At 39.4% G+C, this 25,045-nt stretch overlaps 1 protein-coding gene across 1 annotated transcript; it reads right to left on the bottom strand.

Moving 5' to 3' along the window:
* Positions 1 to 1,620: 1,620 nt before the first annotated feature.
* On the bottom strand, positions 1,621 to 19,023 carry LOC117717667 (uncharacterized). The gene is made up of 4 exons (XM_076911162.1): positions 18,876 to 19,023; positions 6,874 to 7,000; positions 6,613 to 6,673; positions 1,621 to 5,461 (listed from the first exon to the last, which is right to left on the bottom strand). Exons 1-4 carry the CDS (start codon positions 18,876 to 18,878, stop codon positions 4,162 to 4,164), a joined length of 1,491 nt encoding a protein of 496 aa, XP_076767277.1. The 5' UTR covers positions 18,879 to 19,023; the 3' UTR covers positions 1,621 to 4,161.
* Positions 19,024 to 25,045: the final 6,022 nt, after the last annotated feature.

Genomic DNA, 25,045 nt, shown 5'->3' with positions numbered 1-25,045 from the left:
GTTAATTGTAGAGGGGAATTAGAATTTGCATCCTTCTAGAGAACATCAAACAGAGACTTAAGTTGTCCTGTGGTAAGATTAAGGTGAGGTCTTAGCCAACTAACATCTCTTAGAAGCATTTGAAAATAATTTAAATTAAGTAAACTATCTTTTCTTCTTTGAATTTTCTGTGCCACAATTTGTTTAGGAATATAACCAATGTCCCAAATATTGAAAAGGAAGTTGTCTTTGAATCTTTTCTGGAGCAACAACTACTCCTCAAAAATTTAAAGCTAATTTAAGAGCAAAGCCTTGTAGTAAAACTCCTTCAGAGGAATCAGCTTTAAAAATACCCATACAATGAATAATATACACTGAAGGATTCAAAGTCCTAACTTTTTATATTAAAGCAGCAACAAATTTTTTATATAATGAAGGGCTATTAGCCATTCCCTGTGTCAAAAGTTTCCAATGATATCACTTTATTGGTTCTTTAAAATTACAAGCAAACATGCTAAATGCAAACCTTTTACAATCATCAAGATAGTATAAAAACAATCATCCAAATCCATATTAATTCTATATTCATTTTCTGGAATGGCAGCTGGAGTATGCAAGTCAGGCTGTAATGCCCCACAAGTTTCATAAATCTTTGTTTGAACTTTGTTTTGGATTAATGGAATAACCAATCCCTCATAGCTGAGTGAGAGTATCAAATAAAGGCCAAGTTGAAGGCAATCTTGTCCTCTCTTACTATATGAGCAATTCTTTTATTAGCAGGCACATCTATAATGCCATGGAGGGAAGCAGGCATAATTTTGATTTCTACATCATAATCATTATCTATAACTCCTGGTCCATAAGCTGTCTGTTGTGAATGTCTTTGGGTCTGAGGCTCCTCCCCAAGGAGCAAGCAAGACAATAAACAAATTCTAGAAAACACCTTTCTAGGGGCTGGTGATCAAGACAAAAGGAATGTCACACAAGCTTCTGTTGAGCCCACTCTGAGCTTTGTCTTAACTCAAATATAAATGTTCATAATCTGGGCCTATTTCCTGAGGCCTGGCCCAATGATTATCCTTCCTGAGGTGAGGACAGATTCCAGGGGAGTAATTTGGCTGTCTGTCTATGCCTTTGTTTTTTGGACAGTCTTTCCTAAAATGACCTATGCCCCCATACTTACAATATTCCTTATCACCTCAGTGCTGTGAAAGCATGGCTTGGATTGTAGTTAGCATTCTCATAAGCCAATTGTGTAACAAAATAAATTCCTGCCTGAGGGGGGCGGTCTCCAAAATTTCTACCAGCCACTTTTAGCAGCCTATTCACAAATTCAAGGAATGGCTCATCAGGGCCTTATTTGATACCAGATAAATTCCCACTGAGGTCCCCTTTAGTAGGTAATTGATACCAAGCACGGTGGGCAGCCATTGCAATCTGTGTGTACACTCCTGCAGGTAGCCTGACCTGATTAACATTACCTTCATATTGACCTTCTCCCAGAAACATGTTAATATCCCAATCTGTATTACCTGCCTGAGCATTTATCATGGTTGTTCTCTTACTTGTTTCAAGCCATTCAGAGCTCCAAAGTAAGTAATCTCCTCCTAACAAAGTAGCCTTACATATAGTTTTCCAATCTTGGGGGTTTAAATTTGCTTCTACCACAGTATCCAATAAAGCTTGTATAAAGGGGGAAGCAGGCCTGTACTGTGCTACAGCTGTTTTTAACTCTTTTTTTTTTTTGTCTTTTTTATTGGATATTTTATTTACATTTCAGACGCCATCCCCTTTCCCCCTTTCCCCTCCCTAGAAAACCCCCATCCCATGCCCCCTTTTGTTTTTAACTCTTTTATTCATTTCTACTTGCTCGATCCTCTTCTCAACTATAAACATGGGTGAATCAAAAAATCTGAGCTGCAAACTGCAGCCAACAGAACATGGCAATTTAACTATATTTTAAAGTTTTTCTGCAATATTAGAGTAATATTAGTAATATTAGAGTAATAATTTTGGGAAACAAAACCAATTTTTAACAATGTAAACAATCCATTCTCTCTAAAATCAACACCAAGTGCATTACTTTCATGTTACAAAGTTTGGCTGCCAGTTCTTATATATGAATGCATGATAGTCCAGCTTTTAATAGTTCATTAAAAAGACATTGTTTTAAATCTTATCTTTTATATATCTGGTTTCTGAATGATTCCAACCCCAAGTTACCAGTTTTACGCCAAGTTTCTGTTTCCAATGTTATAAATTTTAATCATACCCAATAACTTATAAGCCAATAATCTATAGCCAATACTTGCAGAACATATTTATACCTTTAAAACCAGTCAGAAACAAAACCAAAGTGGCTATATACATCTTATATATTTAGACCAAACAAAATTTTCTTACTTTTTCTACCTCTAATTTTAAGAGAAAAGCACCTTGTTACTTGCTGAACCCAATAAACACTGTCACAGAGATTTTTGTAGGAAAAAAAAAGCAGCCATCAGTCCCTTTATCATAGAAGCCAAAAACCTGCTAGCCCCTTTAAGAGCACCTTATGCAAACAATCATCTCCAGGCATGGCTTCTCCTGCTGTGTCTTCCTCCCAGCCAAGGTGCCGGGTAAATTATCAGCTTTTGTTGTGTAAATTGAGACTGCCTTTTAAACAAGTTAAACTAAATCAAGGGGTGGATAGCCAGCAGATAAAGTTTTAACCATTTTTTCTTTTGAACATGAAACACTGAACAACAATCATTTGAACAACAAAACATTAACAGACAATTGACACACATGGACAAGTGGTGCACCAAAGAGAGACAATAGACAGAGAAACCAAAACTAAGGATTTTTTCAGTAGGAGGCAGAGAGAAAGCAAGATGTCTCCTGATTTTCTCCTGTTTCTAGAAGAGCTCTGGAATAGCTTATTTTCCTTCTCTTTTGCTAATACAGCTGGAGAGAGGACAACTGCTTTTCTGAAACCCATTCTTTCTCTCATATTCAAGGTCCAACTTTTCATCTCCTTCTTAGGAGGTGTAGCAGCAGCTGTTGATAGTTACTCTGCTTTCTTATCTTCCCCAATTCCTCCGAACCCTGCTCCTCTCACCTAAGGCAGCTCTTAGGCTGCGGACAAAGGCCTATGGTTCTGCTGGAAATTTCACTGTCACCCCCTAGGTGAAGTTGGCAGGTCAATAACTATTTGGCTTAGCCTATATTCACTTAAACACACTTCCTGCAAACACAGCCTCCAAAATATAACTAGTGCTAGCATCAATGCTGTTCATTGCTTACCTCTTCCGTTTTCTGTAGAGATTCTCCCAAGATAGTGTTCCTCAGTGGGTCCCCCTGTTTTCAGGTCCCTCATTTGATCGCCACCTGTAGCCACCAGTGGCCACAGATGAATGGGGTTCACCTGAAAGGGAGGCTGGAAATGAAAATGAGACGGAGGGGGGGAGAGAAACATGGAGCCAAGACAAAGTTTCCTGATCAAGGCTCGAAGTTTAATATTCAGCTCTTGTATATAAAGGGAAAGCCCATCTGAGCCCACTCTTTGTTTCAGCTGCAAAGCAGGCTCAGCAGGCAGTCTCTTCTTCAAAGTTCTTGCAGCAAGTTGCAAGTGTAAACAAAGAAGATGGATTCACCTAGGTGTTGAGGTCCTGTAAGGTGTTGAAAGTGTAAACAAAGCAGCTGAATTCACCTAGGTGTTAAGGTCCTGTAGGAAGTTGCAAGTATAAACAAGGTCTATTCAGACAGCTCAAGGCCAGGAAGGGCACAATGTGGTTTCTCTCTTGTATGTGATCTCTTATGTTACTGCAGATGACTGTGACTTGCAAATGCATTACAACACTGATTATATTCATAAGGTTTCTTTGTTGTACATGTTTTTTTTTATAATACTGGAGACTATAAAGTTGTGAAAAGTCTTTACCATGTTGATTACATTCATGAAGTTTCTTTTCAGTATGGGATCATTTATGTTTTCAAGACTAGCAGGACATGCAAAGGCTTTAGCACATAGATTGTATTCAAAGTTTTTCTCTAACAGAGGTTCTTTTATGTTTTTGGAGACAAAAACTTTATGGAAAGGCTTTTAATACAATGATTACATTCATAAAGTTTCTCTCCAGTATGTATTCTTTTATTATATTAGAGACTACTGTTACATGAAAAGGCTTTACCACATTGATTTCATTCATACAGTTTCTCTCTACTATGTGTTCTTTTATGATACTGGAGAGTTTTCTTTTCTGAATAGGCTTTACCACATTGATTACATTCATAGGGTTTTTCGCCAGTATGTATTCTTTTATGACTTTGGAGAAGACTGGGTCTTCCAAAGTCTTTCCCACATTGATTACATTCATAGGGTTTCTCTCCACTATGTGTTCTTTTATGATATTTGAGACTACTGTGGCAGGAAAAGGCTTTACCACATTGATTACATTCATAGGGTTTCTCTGCAGTATGTGCTCTTTTATGATATTGGAGATTACTGTATACTGCAAAGGCTTTACCACATTCATTACATTCATAAGGTTTTTCTCCAGTATGTATTCTTTTATGATACTGGAGACTACTATGATATGAAAAGGCTTTACCACATTGATTACATTCATAAGGTTTCTCTCCGGTATGGGTTCTTTTATGATTTTGGAGACTACTATGACATGAAAAGGCTTTACCACATTGATTACATTCATGACGTTGCTTTCCAGTATGTGTTCTTTTATGATATTGCAGATGGCTGGGTCTTGCAAAGGTTTTACCACATTGATTACATTCATAGGGTTTCTCTCCAGTATGTATTCTTTTATGATATTGGAGAGTTTTCTCTTCTGAATAGGCTTTACCACATTGATTACATTTATAGGGTTTCTCTTCAGTATGTGTACTTTTATGTCTTTGGAGAGTACTGGTTCTTGCAAAGGCTTTCCCACATTGATTACATTCATAAGGTTTCTCTCCAGTATGTGTTCTTATATGATTTTGGAGATGAATGGGTCTTGCAAAGGCTTTCCCACATTGATTACATTCATAGGGTTTCTCTCCACTATGTGTTCTTTTATGACATTGGAGACTACTGTGACATGAAAAGGCTTTACCACATTGATTACATTCATAAGGTTTTTCTCCACGATGTGCTCTTTTATGATATTGGAGACCACTGTGATATGAAAAGGCTTTACCACACTGATTACATTCATAACATTGCTCTCCAGTATGTGTTCTTTTATGTCTTTGGAGATTACTGGGTATTGCAAAGGTTTTACCACATTCATTACATTCATAAGGTTTATCTCCTGTATGTGTTCTTTTATGATATTGGAGACTACTGTGATATGAAAAGGCTTTACCACATTGATTACATTCATACGGTTTCTCTCCAGTATGTGTTCTTTTATGTCTTTGGAGATGACTGGGACATGAAAAGGCTTTACCACATTGATTACATTCATGCGGTTTCTCTCCACTATGACTTCTTTTGTGCCTGCAACAATAATTGTCACATGTGAAAACTTTACCACATTCATTACCCTGATAAATTATTTTACCAATATGAATTAATTTTGTTGTTGGTCTAATAATAAAGAATAATCAGATCATAAGGTTTTATCACTTTGGGTGTTCATGGTGTTCTCGCACACTGTGGGTTGTTTTGCCTCTTTGAAAATATCTGTGATGGTAAGAGCATTTAATACATGGCTCACATTTATAACATCCTTTTTCTATATGCAATTTCTATAAGATGTATTTCACATGTATGAAGAAATATGGAACAACTCAGAGCATTAAAACACTGATTGCTTTCTTAGTTTTTCCTGTAGTGTGAATCACACCACAGGAACACTATGAGCCAGGACAAATGGAAGAATTTCAAAACGTCTAATAACCATAGAGATTTTCTACAGTGTGACTTGGGGATGTTCTCAGTAATGTCAGAAAACCAATTAATTGCAAATGTCTATCATATTCAGAAAGTCTGCCAAAGGCAGAATACTACATATCTTCTCATTGTTCTGGAGTAGAAAGAGGTATGTTGCTTTTTTCAATATCCCTATGCTCACATAATTTTATCCTTTCTGACACTTGATATACCCATTAAAAAAAAAGAAGAACAAGTGAAAGGTTTCCATATTGAATTCACACCATTTGATATTTTGTTCTTTGTGGTCATGTGGTATATGGATTAAGGTTTCTCTACGACAACATTCTTCACTCTCATGAACTGACCGCTCAATAAACTTAGAAATGTCAATGCAAGAATATGAGTTTCACCAAATGTACCATGCACTATTTGCTTATTAGAAGGTTTTAGATATATGTTTACCATTATTCAATATACAACATCTAAATATTATGAGACTATACAAATTGGTAGTTTCATGCAAAGCTCTAATGGAGCTTCAAATCAAATAAAGGTATCTCTTAAGGCATTGTTTCCTTCTCTTCTTTCTTAGAGGAATGCCTTACAAACATAAATCAGATAACTGACATTGAGGCATATGGTTTTATGAGAATATTATAATCATAGCTACTTAAAGGACTGATATTTTATACTCTTGCTTTCTTTTAGAGCTTCCAGAACATATTAAATTTTCCTCAGAGGCATATTCTTATCAGCTTGCACGTGAAAATTACCTTTCATGTCTTCTAGAACTTTGATGTTGTTTTTCAATATGATGACCTTCCCAACTGTAACCTAAAACACAGTACCAGAAAATGAATGATACGGTATTGGAAATTAGCCAAAATTCAAGTTACTGTGAATATTCACAGCACTAAATCTGATTTATTCAGCTTAACCTTCCTTGTTCTAAATTTAAATAACAGATGATCATCAATAACTAAGAATCATTTGTTCCTTTATTTTGAAAAGTGAAAGAAATTTCACAGTCTTACCTATAGCAGTGAGGTTCCAGTAGGTTTCCTGCATCACATCTTTGTAGAGATTCTTCTGGGAAGGATCCAGCAAATTCCACTCTTCGTCAGTGAAGTTCACATGCACATCATCATAAGTCACTGCATCCTAAAATATGCCATACATGTGTACAACACAAAGCATGATACTGACATCACTATAAAGTAAATGCATGCTTCCTAGACAATATAATCATATAATTCAGGTGCTTATTCCACTTATTTCCTGACAGAGAAGTTATAATGCAATTACCATGTCATTTTAGAAGGAACTTAAAAAATAAGGTTCACCTGTGTCGCTTCTGAATCCTTTGAATAGGATATAGCCTTGCAACACAAATGGCAATTGAGAGGGAGATGCAGGGGGAAAACAGATCAACATTACTGAGCAAACATCAGAAAAACTGTAATAAAAATTACTAACTACAGAAATGATGAAGAAGTTGGGTGTATTTGCTCATGTCTTTAATCCCAGAGGCACAGGCAGGTGTATGTCATTGAATTCAATACCAGCATGTTCTATGCAATGAGCTCCAGGACAGCAAAAAGTTATGTATTAAAACCTTTGCTTTCCTGCAAAGTTCAGTGAAAGAAACAAAAATGATAGAGAGAACTCACAGTTCTTTACTGAAGTTTCTACAAAGACTTATACATTCACTGCAGTTCTGTATTCATCTTGCAGAAACACAAAGAACCAGTTTAAACTGCAACATTGATAAAATTTTATTAAAAGGGAATGCATGTTTAATGGACAAATGGACAGATGAAAATACTAGTAATATAAATGTTTATCATAAATAGCATACACAGGCTGGACTAAGGCCCCTGGCACATATGTAGCAGATATGCAGCTCAGTCTTCATGAGGGTCCTCCAACAACTGTAGCAGGGGCTATCCCTAAAGCTGTTGCCTATCTTTGGAATCTGTCCCCTTAACTGAGCTTCCATATCTGGCCTCATTGGGAGAGGATGCACTTAACCCAGAAGAGTTGATGTACCATGGTGTATGGATACCCAAAGAGCCCACACCATCTCAAAGGAAAAACAGAAGAGTCTGGGGGGAGGGACTTTGTGAGGGCAGGGGACCTCTTATAGGGACAGTGATCAGGGTAATAATGAATATATAAATTATTCTAGAAACAAAAAAAAAAAAAGAAAAAAATGTTGAGTAACGAAAATGGAGCAAGAAATAAGTGAATAGAAACAGATAAATAGATGGAAAAGGTTTTAAAGATGCGAGGAGTAAATTGCAGGCTGCTCTAAGTCAAGAGAGCCAAACAGATAAATAGATAAACGTTATAGTAATGAATTGTAAGGAGGAACTAGTGATCCTAGAACATAACTGCTTGCGAGGTAGTTTTCAGGTAGAAACAGTGAATTGAGGGCTCCAGACCAGGTAATTTTTTAATATAAAAAAGAAACATATTTTGATACTTAAAGATGACAAAAACAATGGATAGCTTTTGGGATTTATATGATGATATTTCAAATGGTTTGACAGAAATCAATTTAGGGAACACTTTATTATTTTTCAGTATTGCAATATTTATTTTTTTGATATACTATGCCTTCTCAAAAGACAAAGCTCTAGATAAAAAATTCTTTGCCTTGGAAAAGAGATTACAAGAAACAATAGAACTTTTGGTACAGCAGCTCACAGATCAGATTGAGAAACAGATAGAAAAAAAAACGAGGAATGGAAGCAAATACAACATAAAGAAAATAATGAGAAATTAAGATTATGGAAGCAGGGCTTAAAACAGAAGTTACAGGAAATTATAGAGCAACATGAACTTCAGAAAGAGAAGCTTTTGACTTGGCGACAAGGCTTAGAGGAAATAGTAGAATTGAAGACACAAGAAATTATAGATCAGAATAAGAGACAGAAAAATGAAAATGAAAGAGGGAGACAGGAGATTAAAAAGATAACCGAACAGAAGATACAGCAGCTCACAGATCAGATTGAGAAACAGATAGAAAATAATGAGGAATGGAAGCAGGGCTTAGAACAAAAGTTACAGGAACAGAAAGGTGAAAATGAAACTGGGAGACAGGAGCTAGAAAAGATGATCAAACAGAGCATACAACAGCTCACAGATCAGATGGAGAAACAGATAGAAAATAATGAGGAATGGAAACAATTACAATATAAAGAAACATATGAAGCATGTATACAAACCTTAAGGGAGGAATTTAAATTTTCAGTTGAGGAAAATACTGAGGTAAAAACAGAAGTAAATAGAGAAAATCAACCAAGAATTATTAGAAAACACACTTTGGTCTATCCGGTTACTGTATAACAAAGACCTCCAAACATTGTTTACCCGCGGGGTTATGAGGAATTTGAATGGCAACCTGTGGATGTGTTAGATCTGAGAAAATTTAAGGAAAGTGTCACTAATTTTGGAATGCACTCACCATTTGTAAAACAAATTCTGACTTCTTGGGCTATTAAAAATAGAATATTTCCCCAAAACTGGAAAGATATGGCAAGAGCTATGTTAGAACCTGCCGCAAATTTACAATGGGTTGCATGGTGGAGAGATGAGGCAAGGGAGATAGCACGACAAAATAGAGCCAGGGGAAGAGAGATTTCCATAGACCAATTGTTTGGTGAAGGTCGCTTTGCTGAAATAGAGGTGCAGGCTGTATATGATGAAGAAACTCTGGCATTGTGTAGATTGTCAGCCTTAAATGCCTGGGACAAAGTTGCAGAATCCGGGAAGAGACTTGAACCATTTACTCAAGTCATACAAGGTCCAAAAGAAACCTTCCCTGACTTTTTACAAAGGCTAACCTCAGCTGTCAAAAAGAGTGTATCAGATTCAGTAGTAAGAAAGGCAATAATTGAGTCTTTAGCCTTTGAAAATGCAACTGCTGAATGCAAGAAAATAATCAGACCACTGAAGGCAAGGTCAGCATCAATTGATGAGTGGATTAGATACACAGCTGATGTTGAATCTCACTCAGCTGATATGATGGTAATAGGAAAAGTTGCAACTAGAAACCTAGAGATGACCCAAGATTTCAAATGTTTTAATTGTGGTAAATGGGGTCATTTAAATTGTGGTAAATGCAATCATCAGAAATGGTTGTAGAACAAATAAAGATAATACAAAATGGGGGCCTAGGCCTTCTGGAATATGTCAAAGATGTGGCAAAGGCCGACATCTGATTAGGGAATGTAGAGCAACAACAGACAAATGGGGCAATGCCCTGCCAAAAAACTTCCAGGGGGGCCTCTTGCAGGCCCCAATGCCAGAAAGGGAGAATTCTCTTCCTCAGGACAATTAAATGTCACTGCTTCAAAAACAGATGTTCTGAGACCAGATATGACTGAGGAGAAGGGCACACAAACTGGAGAGATACACGACCTCAAGGACGTGCTGGACGTGAAGGAGCGGAAAGTCAATGTTCTCCAGAAGAAGATAGAAAATCTTCAGGAACAACTAAGAGATAAAGAGAAGCAGATGAGCATCTTAAAAGAGCAAGTCAAGTCTCTGCAGGTGGACATGACTAACATGAACACATCTCTGACAATGCTGAAGGAGGCTCTTGCAGACAAAGAGCAGACAATTGAACTTTTAAAGGAGCAGTGGGACAGAGATGAGCGAGAGAAGCAAGAGGAGATTGATACCTACAAAAAAGATCTTAAAGACTTGAAAGAAAAGTCAGTCTATTGCAAGGAGACCTCTCAGAGAAGGAGACTTCTCTCTTGGATCTCAAAGAGCATGCTTCTTCCCTGGTTTTCTCAGGACTAAAAAAGGACTCATGGCTCAAGACCTTAGAAATTGCTCTTGAGCAGAAGAAGGAAGAGTGCCTAAAAATGGAGAGATCTAATCAAACTCTAAAGGAGATGCTTAATAGGCAAAAGGAATCAATAAGAACCCCCAAAGATAGGTTACATATTGCATTATTAACCGTAAATTTTTTGAATGCTAATGAACAAAGCACCACAGACGCTGAGAGACATTGGATGGTGGAAAAAACTACTGAACTAAATCAACCTGTTTATATTAAGGATATTTTTACATCAGAATGGAAAGTGGGAAATGTGTTACGCTGGGGGAGAGGTTATGTTTATGTTTCCACAGGAATAGAAAAACTGTGGGTTCCTTCCAAGTTGATAATGATCAGAAATGACAAAGGGAGACCCCCTGAAGACCTCTTGACACAGAAGAAAAGGGAGACTAACACAACCAACCAAATGGGTGATGTATATATGGTGTTGTTTATGTCTCTTATATGGATTTAACTGGCTGGGACTAAAATGTCTATATAAAGCCAAGAACATTTAAGTGGGTACTAATTTCTCATACTTAATGCATGCCATCCTTTATGAGGGCATGTATATAAAGTTATATTATAGTTTGATTAAGTGATCAAACTAACCTAAACTAATCTCCATTGACTAAGCTGTATGCCCTAGATGCTCCATGTGAATGTCTTTATAAAACTACCTGCTGCTTTTAAGCTTTATATGTTACAGGATGAAAGAAGAGAAACACAGCCCTTGCAAGATTCATACTCGGGGATGCTGAGTCTCCGGGACCTTCTATTCCAGCTTCGTGCTTGATTCTATTGCAACTACATCGAAGCTGCTTCTTTTAAGGACTTGCTTCCAGAACTTTTCCAGAACAGCTAGCTTGCCTGTCCAGCCTTTCTGACTGTCACAGTCATGGTGTCAGCTAAGCTATGACCTTTCTTAGTACATAGTGACTTCAAGGCAAATGATGCCAGCTAGCTTTCCTTTGACTAAGCCTATTTTCCTATTTCCCTTTGGGCCCCCAGATGGGAATTCTTCGCCCCAATTCAGTAGGAAGCAGACAAAAGGAGATCATTGTCCCAGTTCCTTATGTTGGGGTGGATGGTTCTGTTTACTTTAGAAATCTTTATGATTGTCACAAGGTTGAATATCTGAGAGAAAAGAGTTTTTTAATTGGACAAAAAGGGGGAAATGTAAGAGAAAAGAGTTTTTTAATTGGACAAAATGGGGGAAATGTTGTGGATAGCCCTAGCCTCTTGTTGTCATGGCAATTCCACCCCTGGGAGGGGCTGCGAAGGAGGAGTGAATCTTGTGAACCTTCTGTCCAATCAAATTTGTTAAGTAAAGGCTAGATCCAGTGATTGGGCAGTAGAAGAGGAGTGGGAGGAGCCAGAGGCAGGGGAAGAGTGATAAGAGCGAGAAGAGCCGTTGGGAGTTGGCAGTTGGGGGAAGGAGAGAAGATGGAGAAGATCATGACCTAGGAAACTGCAAGTTGTAAGAGCTCTCTTAGCTGGTAAATCTGCCCAATCTAGGCTTGCAGCATTCATTTGTAATTAATTGAGTTGTGTCTTCCTTGACTGGACTTCAATGGGCTAGAGATTTACCGCAACACTATACACTACCCTCTCCCCCTTAGTCCAGCTTGTGTATGCTATTTGGTTGGTGACTCAGTCTCTGAGTCTCCCCAAGGGTCCAGGTTTGTTGAGTCCATTGGTCTTCCTGTGGAGTTCCTATCCTCTTTAGGGCCTAAATCCTTCCTCTCTAAACTCTTCCTTAAGAGTCGCCAAGGCACATTCACTGTGGTTCTCTGCATCTGTTCAGTCAGCTGCTGGATGGAGCTTCACAATGGACAATTATGCAAGGCTCCTGTGTGGGAGCATAACAGAGTATCCTAAAGGAATCTGGAAAGGTTTCTCCTACAAGAGCTTCCACAAGCTCCACAAAGAAAGCCAGACAGGACAGAAAATTGTTCAGAGACATCATCCTATCTAGAAACTTTTTGTTTCAATCAACTACATTCTGACCCTGAACACTATAGGCTCATGTTCATCCTGTGATGAAAATGCATTCAGTCTTCGATGATCCTAATAGTCTGTAGGAGCTCAGACATAGTACAATGTGTAAAGCCTCTTCTGACACTCAAGGCAATATCTTGAAAGCCTCATCTTGTAAAATTAGAAAGCAAGTTATATCTTTCTAACATACAATGGCACAGAATACCCCTTCCCATTCCAATTGATAGGAATGTGCACATAGGAAGAGAAGATTGGACCAAGGCAAGAAACACAGGAGGGCAAACACCAAATCCTATAGCTTTGTCTCAGACACATTGGACTTCACTTTCTAAAGGATTAGATGGCTCTATTCCTGTAAGTTTTCATACATCTCTCAGTTTGGGTACTTCTTCTCCCTGTATGCATGTATCAATGGCATTTCAACAAGTTGTGGTCTCAAAATGCAACTCAAGCATCATCCTTACAACTTCAATGCAATGAACTGTCACTGATTCCTCACTGAGGTACTGACTCTGCCAAAAGATGACTGGAATAGTGCTAAACTGAAACCACAAATGAAGAATCCATGACCTTGAATTTTCCATTTTTCAGTTTCAAGAAGCAGCACAATATAGATGATCCTGTCAAGCTTGGCTTCTAAGTTGATAGACCCTGCATCTCTTAGACAACAGTTGCAGCAGATTTTATTTAAAGTTTTTTCCTGGGACTAGGAAACACTTTTCCTACTCCTTCCATTCATTTAAGTCTTAGCAAGATGAAGTGTTACACTTAGGGTACCTTCTTAGTCATATACCCACAAGGGCATGTGCTCCACTAAGTTCATAGCCATTTTATTTATAACAGCTAGAAACTAGAAAGAATCCAAATATTTCTAAAGTAAATACCGACAAAGAAAAATGTGATTCATTTACAAAATGGGAAACTATTCATTTATAAAAACAAGGACATCATGAATTTTGTAGGAAAATGAATACAACTAGAAACTATCATCCTGAGTGAGGTAACCCACACCTAAAAGGACATGCATGTATGTACTCACTTATAAGTGAATATTATCCAGAAAGTACAGGATATTCATGCTACACTCCATAGGCCCAAAGAAGCTAAACAAGAAGGAAGGCCCAAATGAGCACAGTTGAATCTCACTCAGAAGAGGAATTAAAACAGTCATGGGAGGCAGATGGAAGAAAGAGAACTGGATAGGAGAGCATATAAGAAAGGGAAAAGAGGGTCAGGAACAGGTGTGGTGAGAGCCAAGAGAGGGCCAGAGGGTGAGAAATATGAATCAAAATCTGTAGTTGGTGAGAGGGGAAAGGTGGGGGCATCTTTAGGATGTGCCAGAGACCACAAATTGGAGAGCACCAAGGAATCTATGGGATGAACTTAGCTGAGATGCATAGCAGTGAGACATGGATCCTGCAGCCAGGCAGGACCCCCAATGGACAGTTAAGGACACCAAGCAAACCAAAAACCTTTCCACCCAAAATTTGACCTGTCTACAAGAAATGCAGGCACAAAGACAGAGCAGAAACTGAGGGATTGGCCCAATGATACCCTGCCCAACTTGAGACCCATCCCATAGGCAAGCACCAATCCCTGACATTAGTTAAGATGCTCTGTTATACTTGCAGACAGTAGTTTAGCATAATTGTCCTCTTAGAGTCTTTATCCAGCAACTGACTGAAACAGATGCAAAGACCCACAGCCTAACATTGGAGAGGGCTCAGGGAGTCTTTTGGAAGAGTTGCAGATATGATTGAGGGCCTCTGAAGGAACAGAAAGTGCATAAGACCATTGGAATTAACTAACCTAGACTCTTGGAGACTCTCAGAGACTGAGTCACCTACCAAGAGTACACACAGGATGAACAGAGGTCACCAGGATATGTGCACTACATGTGCAACTCAGTCTTCACATGGGTTCCCTAACAACTGGAATGAGGGATGTCCCTTAAGCTGTTGCCTGTCTGTCCAAACTGTTCCCTATACTTGGCTGGCCTGTCTGACCTCAGTAGAAGAGGATGTGCTTAACCCTGCAGAGACTTGACATGCCACGACTGGGGGATACTCAAGTGGTCACCATCCTCCCTAGGGAGAAAAGAGGAGTCAGGGATGAGGTACTGTGGCAGATGGAATCAGGAGTGGGTAGTAATTGAAATATAATTGAATATATAAATAAATGGGAAAAGTGAACAATACATATAAATAAAATAAAAATATGTAAATCAGCATAGTATTTTTAAATTTTGCCCTACTCAATATCTTAGGGCATAAGACAAGTAAAAAAGATTTTTGGCCAAAATATCACACAAATGACCTCTAGCTGAAGTTTTCACAGAGTCTATTTTCCACTGAAATAGCATGACCTCAACTACCTTTGGCTGCACTACTGTCAACACCGAAATCTTCCATGTCCTATGAGAACAACCGGTTAAGATCTATGTCCAGCTTTCTATGACTTTTGCCATCTCAATTTCTGATATTTTTCACATTCCTTCAAAAGAGAACATAGATTCTGTCTAGCAGCATAATCGCATTTTGATACCATTTTGTTGTTGTTGTTCTAATTGCTACTCTGCTGTTGTCATTGAATCCTTTCAGCAAAAGCATCTCAGGTAATAAATGGTTGGTATACATGGTTCTGTCAGATAACAGTCCATCATTTTGGGAGCTTAGATTAGAAAGTGATGGCAAAACGCATGGACAAATACTGTTTCCTGGCTTGCTTTCTTGCTTGGTCACTGCCCAGTGCTCACCTAGCTCTCTCATCCAGCTCAGGCCCATGTGCTTAGGGATATTGCCACCCTCAGTGGAAGAGCCTTCCCAATCAGTCATCAATATAATGTCTCACAGACATAGCAATCAGCTATTCTGATGAGCACACACCCTCAATTGAGGCTCCTTCAGACGACTGTAGCTCTGAAATGTTGAGAACTTAAGACAAGTATTACACAGAGACAATAATAAATGAGGAAGCTGTAAAAACACAAAACCAATGATCTAACCATATCAATTACAGGAGGCCATACCACCATATGAGGGACTTGGAGTTGTGGCTGAGCCAGGACAAAACGGGAAGGGCACCTGGCTCTGAGCAGGGAAGGATACACTGGAATGGGAAGATCAGAGGCTGTGCTGCCAAGGAGTGAGGTGTCTTTAACCCTGGATACCCAGGTCAGTGCGACAAAAGAGGTGGCTAAAGCAGCTGGAAGATTAACAGAGAAGCAGATTGCCCCACAGACTTGGAAACAGGACTGAGGAGCCAAGGAAGTTATTCTAACGTTGTTGCAATGAAGGAAGAACAACCTGCCATCTACTGACAGCTCCAAATTCAAAACTACAAATTCAAATATGGACTGGAAACAGTGTTGATCAGGAGGGGGAAAATGAGGTCTTTGTTCTTTCCACCCTGTAAAACAGGGTAGGGAGAGTCTGATTTTGCCCTGGATGCTGTCTCAAAGAGCTTTCTGTCATAGGCAATACAGTGAGTCAAGGTCCTCTTGGTAAGAAGGATTTGAACCAAGGTGGTGGTGGGGGAGTTAGTAACTAAATTGATTGGGTCATTTCCTCTCTGAGTCACAGAATAATGTGCCACACACAATAGACAGCCACAAGGGGACGCTAAACGCTACCCAGCAGATTCCTCTACTTGGACAGAGGAGAAAATGAAGACAGGATGGCAACTGTGAGTCATGTATCAGGGTTCCAAATCTGTTCCAACCTTCTCAGCAATTAAGACCAGGGGCACAACATTCACTATGCCAGGCTCTGAAGCATCTTTCAAGCTCTTTGTGGTTATGATTTTCCTTTGCATCCACTGTACTGTGGTTCCATGTTCCTTTAGTCATCTCCTTCCACAAATACTGAAGAAAAATCCTAAACCAAAGCACACAGACACAAATCTGACAAACGAGACACTGACACAACAACAATGACACTTCTTTAACACTTGCCTTTCGACCCTGCATTTGGAAGAACTGAGGGTCTTGAGGTTCCAGTCTATGCAGTAAGATTTTATGCCCAAGTCACAAAGACCCCAAAGTCTTTGCAATGCAAACACACAAATGTATTTATTATGAGCTCAGTAACGAGGACTCTCACCAGTCAATTTCACATCAAGTCCAAACTGAGAGACCAAATATAGGGGTGCTGGGTATTTATTGTAGTAACAGCAAGATTGGGGCATTAACATACATGTCAGCAACTTAATATTTTAGAAACTGTATGTCTGACACAATTTACAGGAATCAAACAAGGGGGCAAAATCATCTGACAACCATGATGGGTAGGCTAACTTTTTTTCTGTAAAGTGTATTAGTTATCTATATGTAGCTTGACCTTGCTGTCATACTTTGACTGGCTATTGATAAGGGTGGTTTGTCATAGAATGTTTGCTCAAGTGGACTTTGTGCACTCTCAAAAGAAGAATTGGTTGGGCTTTATAAACTCTTCTTTTGTCTGAGCCCCTTATTATCGGCAGATACTCCTGTTCAACTAAAAGCCATACCTGCCAGTAGACTAGGTACTCTGTCCAAAGACTTACCCCACTATTACTTCAAACACTCATATCAGTTGCCCTTACCATTTGAAGAGAATACTGGTGGAAGTTTCCTCTCCCCCTGTGCATGCCTCCTATAGATACCACAGACAATCCCCACATGCCCTTCCTTTCCTGCCTGATCCCTGTGTCTGAGCCCCCACTTCATCAGACACACCTGTTCAACCACATACCATGCCTGAAAAGACACAAGGTTAGCTTTCCAGAGATCTACCACACTATTTGTCATCCCAGATACAATTTTCACAGTTGCCCCCTAGTACTATACTATACAACAGAGGCAGCTAATCCTCTCTCCTGACTGTCCATTTGGGATTGCTAAGATTATCTCTTCCTGTCTGCCACATCTCCCAGCTTTCAACAGTAACAAGCATTCCCTCTTGAAAGTACCCACCAAACAGGTCAATAAAAGAGGCAACACTCTCTGAAAATCTAGACATCAAACTGTAACCTAGGAACAAAACTCCTGCTGCCCAAACAAGACAAATCTAGAAACCAGTATCTAGATCAATAAACACTTCAAACCCAGAGGCCTAGATGCCAGAATAGGAATATAATAAATAACAGCCAAAAAATATGTCACCAAGAAATCCAAGCTCTCTATCACAACAGGTCCTGAGAAATTAGAAAATGGATCGGATATGGTACAAAAGGGCAAGGGTTTAGAACTTGGGGGAAGGGATAGAGGCACAGAAGAGGACCTACAGACAGGTAGACAGACAGAAAGCAGAGAGAGAGAGCAATGAAGGTAAAGAAAGAGAATAGACAGGGGGCATGTGCACAGAACAGAGACAGGGAACAAAATAGAGAGTATTTGGTGGTCCATGTGTATAAAGCACACATGACAACAGCAGCAGGTGATGGAGGCAGGGAATGACTTAACCATTTGTTAAGTCCCTAATAGCAGACCATTGAAATTGCCTGTATACTGACAACTACTGAGGCAAGGTTCACCCACAGAACAGGAAAGGAAGAGAGAATCCCAGGCATTAAAGATTAACAGAACAAAACAAATACATTAGTCAAAAAAAAAAAAAAAAAAAAAACATGAATTCTACAAGGTTCCTGGCACTAAACAAAAACAAATTCTGCAATACATGAGAAAGTCGAAACTACAAATGATTGGAATAGAAGAGAATATCAGCTCAAAGATCTAGAAAATATTTTCTATGAAATAATAAATGAAAACTTTCCTAAACTAAAGAAGAAAATGCCTATTAAGGTACAAGAAACATCCAAAATGCCATACAGAATGGACCAAAAATTCCCTTCGCCACATAATAATAAAAACACTAAACATATAAAATATAAAAAATATAAAAAACTGCAGCAAAAAATTAACAAAATCTAAACAAACCAAAAACAAGCAATGTATGAAATCAAACCTGTGAGATTTATTCCTGTCTTCTTAATGTATAGTATACAAGACAAAGGGGTTTGCACACACGTGCTGCAGAGTCAAAGAAACCACCCGTGTTTCTACAAGAAAGCAACTGGTCCAAATGTTTTGGGCAGATTCAGAATCACCTCAAAGGTGGTCACATCTGGCTGATGCTTCCCATCCAGCCCCAGAAAGGATCCACCACCCTAGCTCCCACTTCTCAGCCGCCTGCCCCTACCCACTGTGGGCAGTGATCCTGGGCTCACCATGTCTCAATTTCAGAGCTTCCCTGAGGTCCCCTCACAGCACCCAACAGCAGAGTTCAGTGCAGGACACAGAGAACCATTCAAATCTGCACAGGTACAGCGACTTGCAGAACGAACAGCACCCGGAATCACCCGCCTCTCTGTCTGACTGGCAGGTCTTCCTGGAAGCCTTGATTGGCCAGTGGATCTTACCGTAATTCCTTGTCGCGAAACGCTGTAAACTGTCGCAAAATCGCCACCGCGTACACAGGCAATGAGAGAGTCTCTAACCTGGAGGAAAGGTCTGATTAGCTTATTTATTTATGAATAACAACAAACAGATAGCAAAAATGGGGTTGCTTCCGTTCGTGCACACACACACTCTATACTGACTCCTGTCTGGCCCGATGTTGGCGCTGCAGGTAAGGTTCGCCACGTGTGTCCGCCCACAATTTGGTTGGAGAATTGATCCAGGAGACAAGCTGTCTGCTCACAATTTGGGTTCCGCAGAGAGTTGATCCAGGCTACAAGCTTCCTACCTGCGAAATTTGGTCCTCCAACAGCCATGCAGTTGGCCCCCAAGTGGAAGGATGCCTGGCTTTTAACAATCAAGAGGCATTTTAGGAAACAAGAGTTTTGTTTTGTGGTTTCATGGTGGGCTCTGGGAAACTGCAGCTCCCTTTCACCAGATGATAGGTATCAAACAGCCCTGAAGAAAACCCAGAAACATAAGGGAAATACTGCAGTGCACTATTGTTAGCCAGCACATCTTCCTCAGTGGCAAAGTGAAGAAAAAACACAGTTGGAGTAGTACAGGTTCTCTAGATAAACATATCTCAGATCCTCCAGAGAATGAATCTCTCTATGTGTATAGAAAGGGTATTTAATAGAATGTCCTAATAAAGGCTGTTAGCCAAGGGAAATTTGAAAAATCAAGGATTGGTTGATTTCATGTTGCAGGATATTACAGCTGATCTTCAGAAGTACTTATTTCAGAGAAGAAATAAGTACTTACTAATGCCAGTTTAAAAACACAAACAAACAAATCACCTTTGTTTTATTAAAAAAAAAAAAAAAAGTAGAGCAACTACAAATTTCAAAAACACTACCCTGTTCAATGTCCTTTATATATGTAGGCTGTCAAAAGAATCTATAGCCCGGCTCAAAGGTGGATCTGAACATCTTAAAAGATCAAGGTTCAGAAAGGGTTTCTCACTTCAGAAGGTATAATTAAGAAATATCCCCCACAAAATTGAAACAGAAGGAACACTACTCAATTTGTTTCATGAAGACACAATTACACTCATACCTAAACCACACAAAGACTCAACAAAGAGAACTTCAGACCAATCTTCCTTATGAATATAGATGCAAAAATAATAAAATCCCCACAAACCGAAACCAAAAACACATCAAAAAAAAAAAAAATCATCCATCATGATCAAGTAGGCTTTATCCTAGGATTGCAGAGATGGTTCAATATATGGAAATCCATCAACATAATCCACCATATAAACAAACTCAAAGGAAAAAAAAAAAAAAACACATGATCAACTCACTAGATGCTGAGAAAGCATTTGACATAATCCAACACCCTGTCATGGTAAAAGTCTTGGAAAGATCAGGAATTCAAGGCCCATACCTAAACATAGTAAAAGCAATATACAGCAAGCTAGTAGCCAACATCAAGCTAAATGGAGAGAAACTTGAAGCAATCCCACTAAAATCAGGGACTAGACAAGGCTTCCCACTTTCTCCCTATCTTTTCAATACAGTTCTCAAAGTCCTAGTCAGAGTAATTAGACAACAAAAGAAAATCAAAGGGATACAAATAGGAAAGGAAGAAGTCAAACTATCACTATTTGTAGATGATATGATAGTTTACTTAAGTATGCAACAGAACTTCCACCAGAGAACTCCTAAACCTGATAAACAACTTCAGCAAAGTGGCTGGATACAAAATGTATTCAAACAAATCAGTAGCCTTCCTATACTCAAAGGGTAAACAGGCTGAGAACGAAATCAGGGAAATGACACCCTTCACAATAGTCATAAATAATATAAAATACCTTGGTAATGTAAGGCCTCCACGAATGGAGGACCTCACCCGAGCCTCGGGAATTTACGGCTACCCATTAACTGCAAGATACCAAACTTGTTGCAATCAGCAAGAGGCATATTTTAGTCAGTATACCGAGGTCAAGACCCATGACCCATGCAGGGGCAGTGGGGTCTGACCCCGGGGCTTTGGAAACAGAGAGAATTTAAAACCCAAAATCACAACTCAGGGGGGAAACCGCAACCCAGGGGGAGTAAAGGAGGGCTATTGGAGATCACCTGTGGAAAGTCCCAGCCCATTATTCAGTTTGTGACAGGGTACAAGGAACAGACTATTCTCTAAGAGCCTATATGTAATCAGACATCTATCTTGTGGTCAACCAAGTTCTTGGTATCCAGGGTGGACAGGCATGCTACTTGAGCTCCCAGCTCAAATCCTATTCAATCTATCTTATGGTCAGCTTTTAGTTCCTGGTATCCAGGGTGAATAGGCACGCTGGTCTGAACTCCCAGCTCGGAACTCTTATCTTATTTATTTTGTCTTGTGGATAGCTAGTTTCCTAGGACCCAGAGCACAGAACAAGCTGATCTGCACTCTTGACTCCATCTGTGGAGAGTTTTAAATTTTTTAACTCTTTCAGTATGTATCTAACCAAGCAATTTCTGTATGACAAGAACTTCAAGCCTCTGAAGAAAGAAACTGAAGAACTCAGAAGATGGAAAGAACTCCCATGCTTATGGATCGGCAGGATTAATATAGTAAAAATGGCCATCTTGCCCAAAACTATCTACAGAGTCAATGTAATCCCCATCAAAATTCCAACTCAATTCTTCATAGAGATAGAAAGAGCAATTTGCAAATTCATTGGGAATAATAAAAAATCCAGGATAGCAAAAACTATTCTCAACAATAAAAGAACTACTGGGGGAATCACCATCCCTCACCTCAAGCTGTACTACAAAGAAATAGTGATTAAAATCTGCAAGGTATTGCAGAAACAGGCAGTAAGATCAATGAAATAGAATTGAAAACCCAGAAATGAACCCACACACCTATGGTCATTTGATCTTTGACAAAGGAAAAAGACACCATTTTCAACAAGTGGTGCTGGTTGAAGTAGAGGTCAGAATGTAGAAGACTGCAAATTGATCTGTGGGGAAGAAATCTCATGGGCTGGGGGAAGAGGGAGTCTGGCATCAGGGTCCCGGGTGGGCTTCCCACGCTGCCAGTGGAGGGTCTCGCATTGGTACAGTCGCCAGGCTGGTGGTGGGCAGCTCAAGTTTCCAAAGGCTGGGAACCTGGCAGTGGCAGATCAGGCGACACGTGGAGTCCGGTTTTCCAAAGCTTTTATTGTTCATGGCATGGTAAATGGATGTAAGTGGTACGCTCTTCCCCTGCCAAAGGCCAGGGGAGCCTAATTTTATAGAGAGGGGAAAAGGGGGAGGGAATGATTTAATTAGCTATGCCTCTGGCCTTTAGATAACTCATTAATATTTAAATCTCTGGAGGTGGAGACATCTACCTGTGTTACATGACTGAAGGTGGCAGGTTAAATGGAGTTACCTCGTCCAAGGCCCAACATTGATCCATTCTTATCTCCTTGTACAAAGCTCAAGTTCATTTGGACCAAGATCCTCCACATAAGACTGGATACACTGAAACTAATAGAAGAGAGAGTGGGAAAGAGCCTCGAACATATGGGCACAGGGAGAAGTTCCTGAACAGGTCACCAATGGCCTATGCTCTAATATCAAGAACTGACAAATGGGTCCTCATAAAATTGCAAAGCTTCTGTAAGGCAAAGGACACTGTCAATAGGACAAAATGGCAGCCAACAGATTGGGAAAGATCTTTTCCAATCCTACAACCTATAGAGGGCTTATATCCAATGTATACAAAGAACTCAAGAAATTAGATTTCAGAAAATCAAATAACTCTATTAAGAAATGGGGTACCAAACTAAACAAAGAATTCTTCAAGTAAGAAAACTTGAATGGCTGAGAAGCACTTCAAGAAATGTTCAACATCCTTAGTCATCAGGGAAATGCAAATCAAAACAACCCTGAGATTCCACCTCACACCAGTCAGAATGGCTAAGAAAAAAACAACTCAGGTGATAGCAGATGCTGTAGAAAGAGGAACACTCCTCCATTGTTGGTGGGATTGCAAGCTGATATAACAACTCTGGAAATCAGTGTGGCAGTTCCTCAGAAAATTGGGCATAGTATTACCTGAAGACCCAGCTATACTACACCTGGGCATATACCCAGAATATGCTCCAACATACAACAAGAATACATGATCCACTATATTCATAGCAGCCTTACATATAATAGCCAGAAGCTGGAAAGAACCCAGATGTCCTTCCACAGAAGAATGGATACAGAAAATGTGGTACATTTACACAATGGAGTACTACTCAGCTATTAAAAACAATTCCTGAAATTCTTAGGCAAATGGAAGGTCCTAGAAAGTATCATCCTGAGTGAGTTAACCCAAACACAAAATAACACACATGGTATGCACTCACTGATAAGTGGCTATTAGCCCAAAAGTTCGGAATACCCGATCACAGACCACATGAAGCTCAAGAATAAGGAAGACCAAAGTGTGGGTCCTTTATTCCTTCTTAGAATGGGGAACAAAATACTCTTGGGAGCAAATACAGAGACAACGTGTGGAGCTGAGACTGAAGGAAAGGACACCCAGGGACTGCCGCACCTGGGGATCCATCCCATATACAGTCACCAAATGCAGACAATATTGTGGATACCAAGAAGTGCATGCTGACATGAGCCTGATATAGCTGTCTCCTGAGAGGCTCTGCCAGAGCCTGACAAATACAGAGGCAGATGCTCACAGCCAACTATTGGATTGAGCATGGGGTCCCCAATGGAGGAGTTAGAGAAAAGACTGAAGTAGCTGAAGGGGTTTGCAACCCCATAGGAAGAACAACAATATCAACCAACCAGACCCCCCAGTGCTCCCAGGGAGTAAACCACCAACTGAAGAGGAATCCATGGCTAGAGCTTCATATGTAGCAGAGGATGGCCCTATTGGGCATCAATGGGAGGAGAGGCCCTTGGTCTTGTGAAGGCTCAATGTCCTAGTGTAGCAGAATTCAAGGGCGAGGATGCAGGAGTTGGTGGGGGAACACCCACATAGAAGCAGTGGGAGGCAGGATGAGATAGGGGATTCCAGGGAGGAAACTAGGAAAGAGGATAACATTTGAAATGTAAATAAAGATAATATCCATTTAAAAAAATTGGGTGTTCAAAGCAATTCTCAATTATATACACAGAGACAAGCCTCAGCTACAGGCAACATTCCTGTGAACTGAAATAAATAATCAACAGGACTTGAAAAACTGGAAAAAAATTCTTAATGATATGAAATTGTAGGGGAATAAAAACAAATAAGAAATTAGACCAGTGATATACTTGAAATCAATAATTTACTTTTTAAACAAGTAAAGGTAGAGTGATTTAGGTAGTGTTCCTTCTGTTTCTATTTTGTGGAATAGTTTAAGGAGTATTGGTATTAGCTCTTCTTTGAAGGTCTGGTAGAATTCTGCACCGAAACTACCTAGCCCTAGCCTTTTTTGGGTTGGGAGATTTTTAATGACTGCTGGGATTTCCATAGGGATTACAGGACAGTTTAGATAATTTACATAATCTTGATTTAACTTTTGGTTTGTGGTATCATTCTAAATAATTATCCATTTCATCTTAATTTTCCTGTATATAGAAAGATCTGATTTTGTAAACTTCCTCAGTTTCAGTTGTGTCTCCCTGTTCATTTCTGAATTTTTAAATTTGGATATTGTCTCTGTGTCCTTTCATTAGTTTAGCTTAGGGATTAACTGTCTTGTTGATTTCCTCAAGAACCAGCTCTTGGTTTTGCTGATGCTCTGCATTTTTCTCTTTGTTTCTAATTGGTTGATTTCTGCCCTGGGTTTGTTTATTTCACAATCTTCACTTCTCAGAGGTGTATTTGCTTGTTTTGGTTCTAAAGCTTTGAGGTGTGCTGTTAAGTTGCTAGTGTAGAACCTCTCTGGTATCTTTATGAAGGCACTTAGTGCTGTGAATTTTTGTCTCATCACTGCTTTCATTGTGTCCCATATGTTTGGGTA

Source organism: Arvicanthis niloticus, chromosome 12 (assembly GCF_011762505.2).
Source record: "Arvicanthis niloticus isolate mArvNil1 chromosome 12, mArvNil1.pat.X, whole genome shotgun sequence".
In the NCBI taxonomy this organism is placed as follows: Eukaryota; Metazoa; Chordata; class Mammalia; order Rodentia; family Muridae; genus Arvicanthis; species Arvicanthis niloticus.
Note: the sequence above shows the minus strand (reverse complement) of the source record. Positions and strands in the feature narration are given on the sequence as shown.

Bases quoted from the DNA above. Each gene is read 5' to 3' on its own strand.
- LOC117717667 (XM_076911162.1), bottom strand. The intron at 6,674-6,873 runs GTAAGACTGTGA...ACTGTGTTTTAG, and splicing joins CTGGAACCTCACTGCTATAG to GTTACAGTTGGGAAGGTCAT. The intron at 5,462-6,612 runs GTAATTTTCACG...TTATTGTTGCAG, and splicing joins AGTTCTAGAAGACATGAAAG to GCACAAAAGAAGTCATAGTG.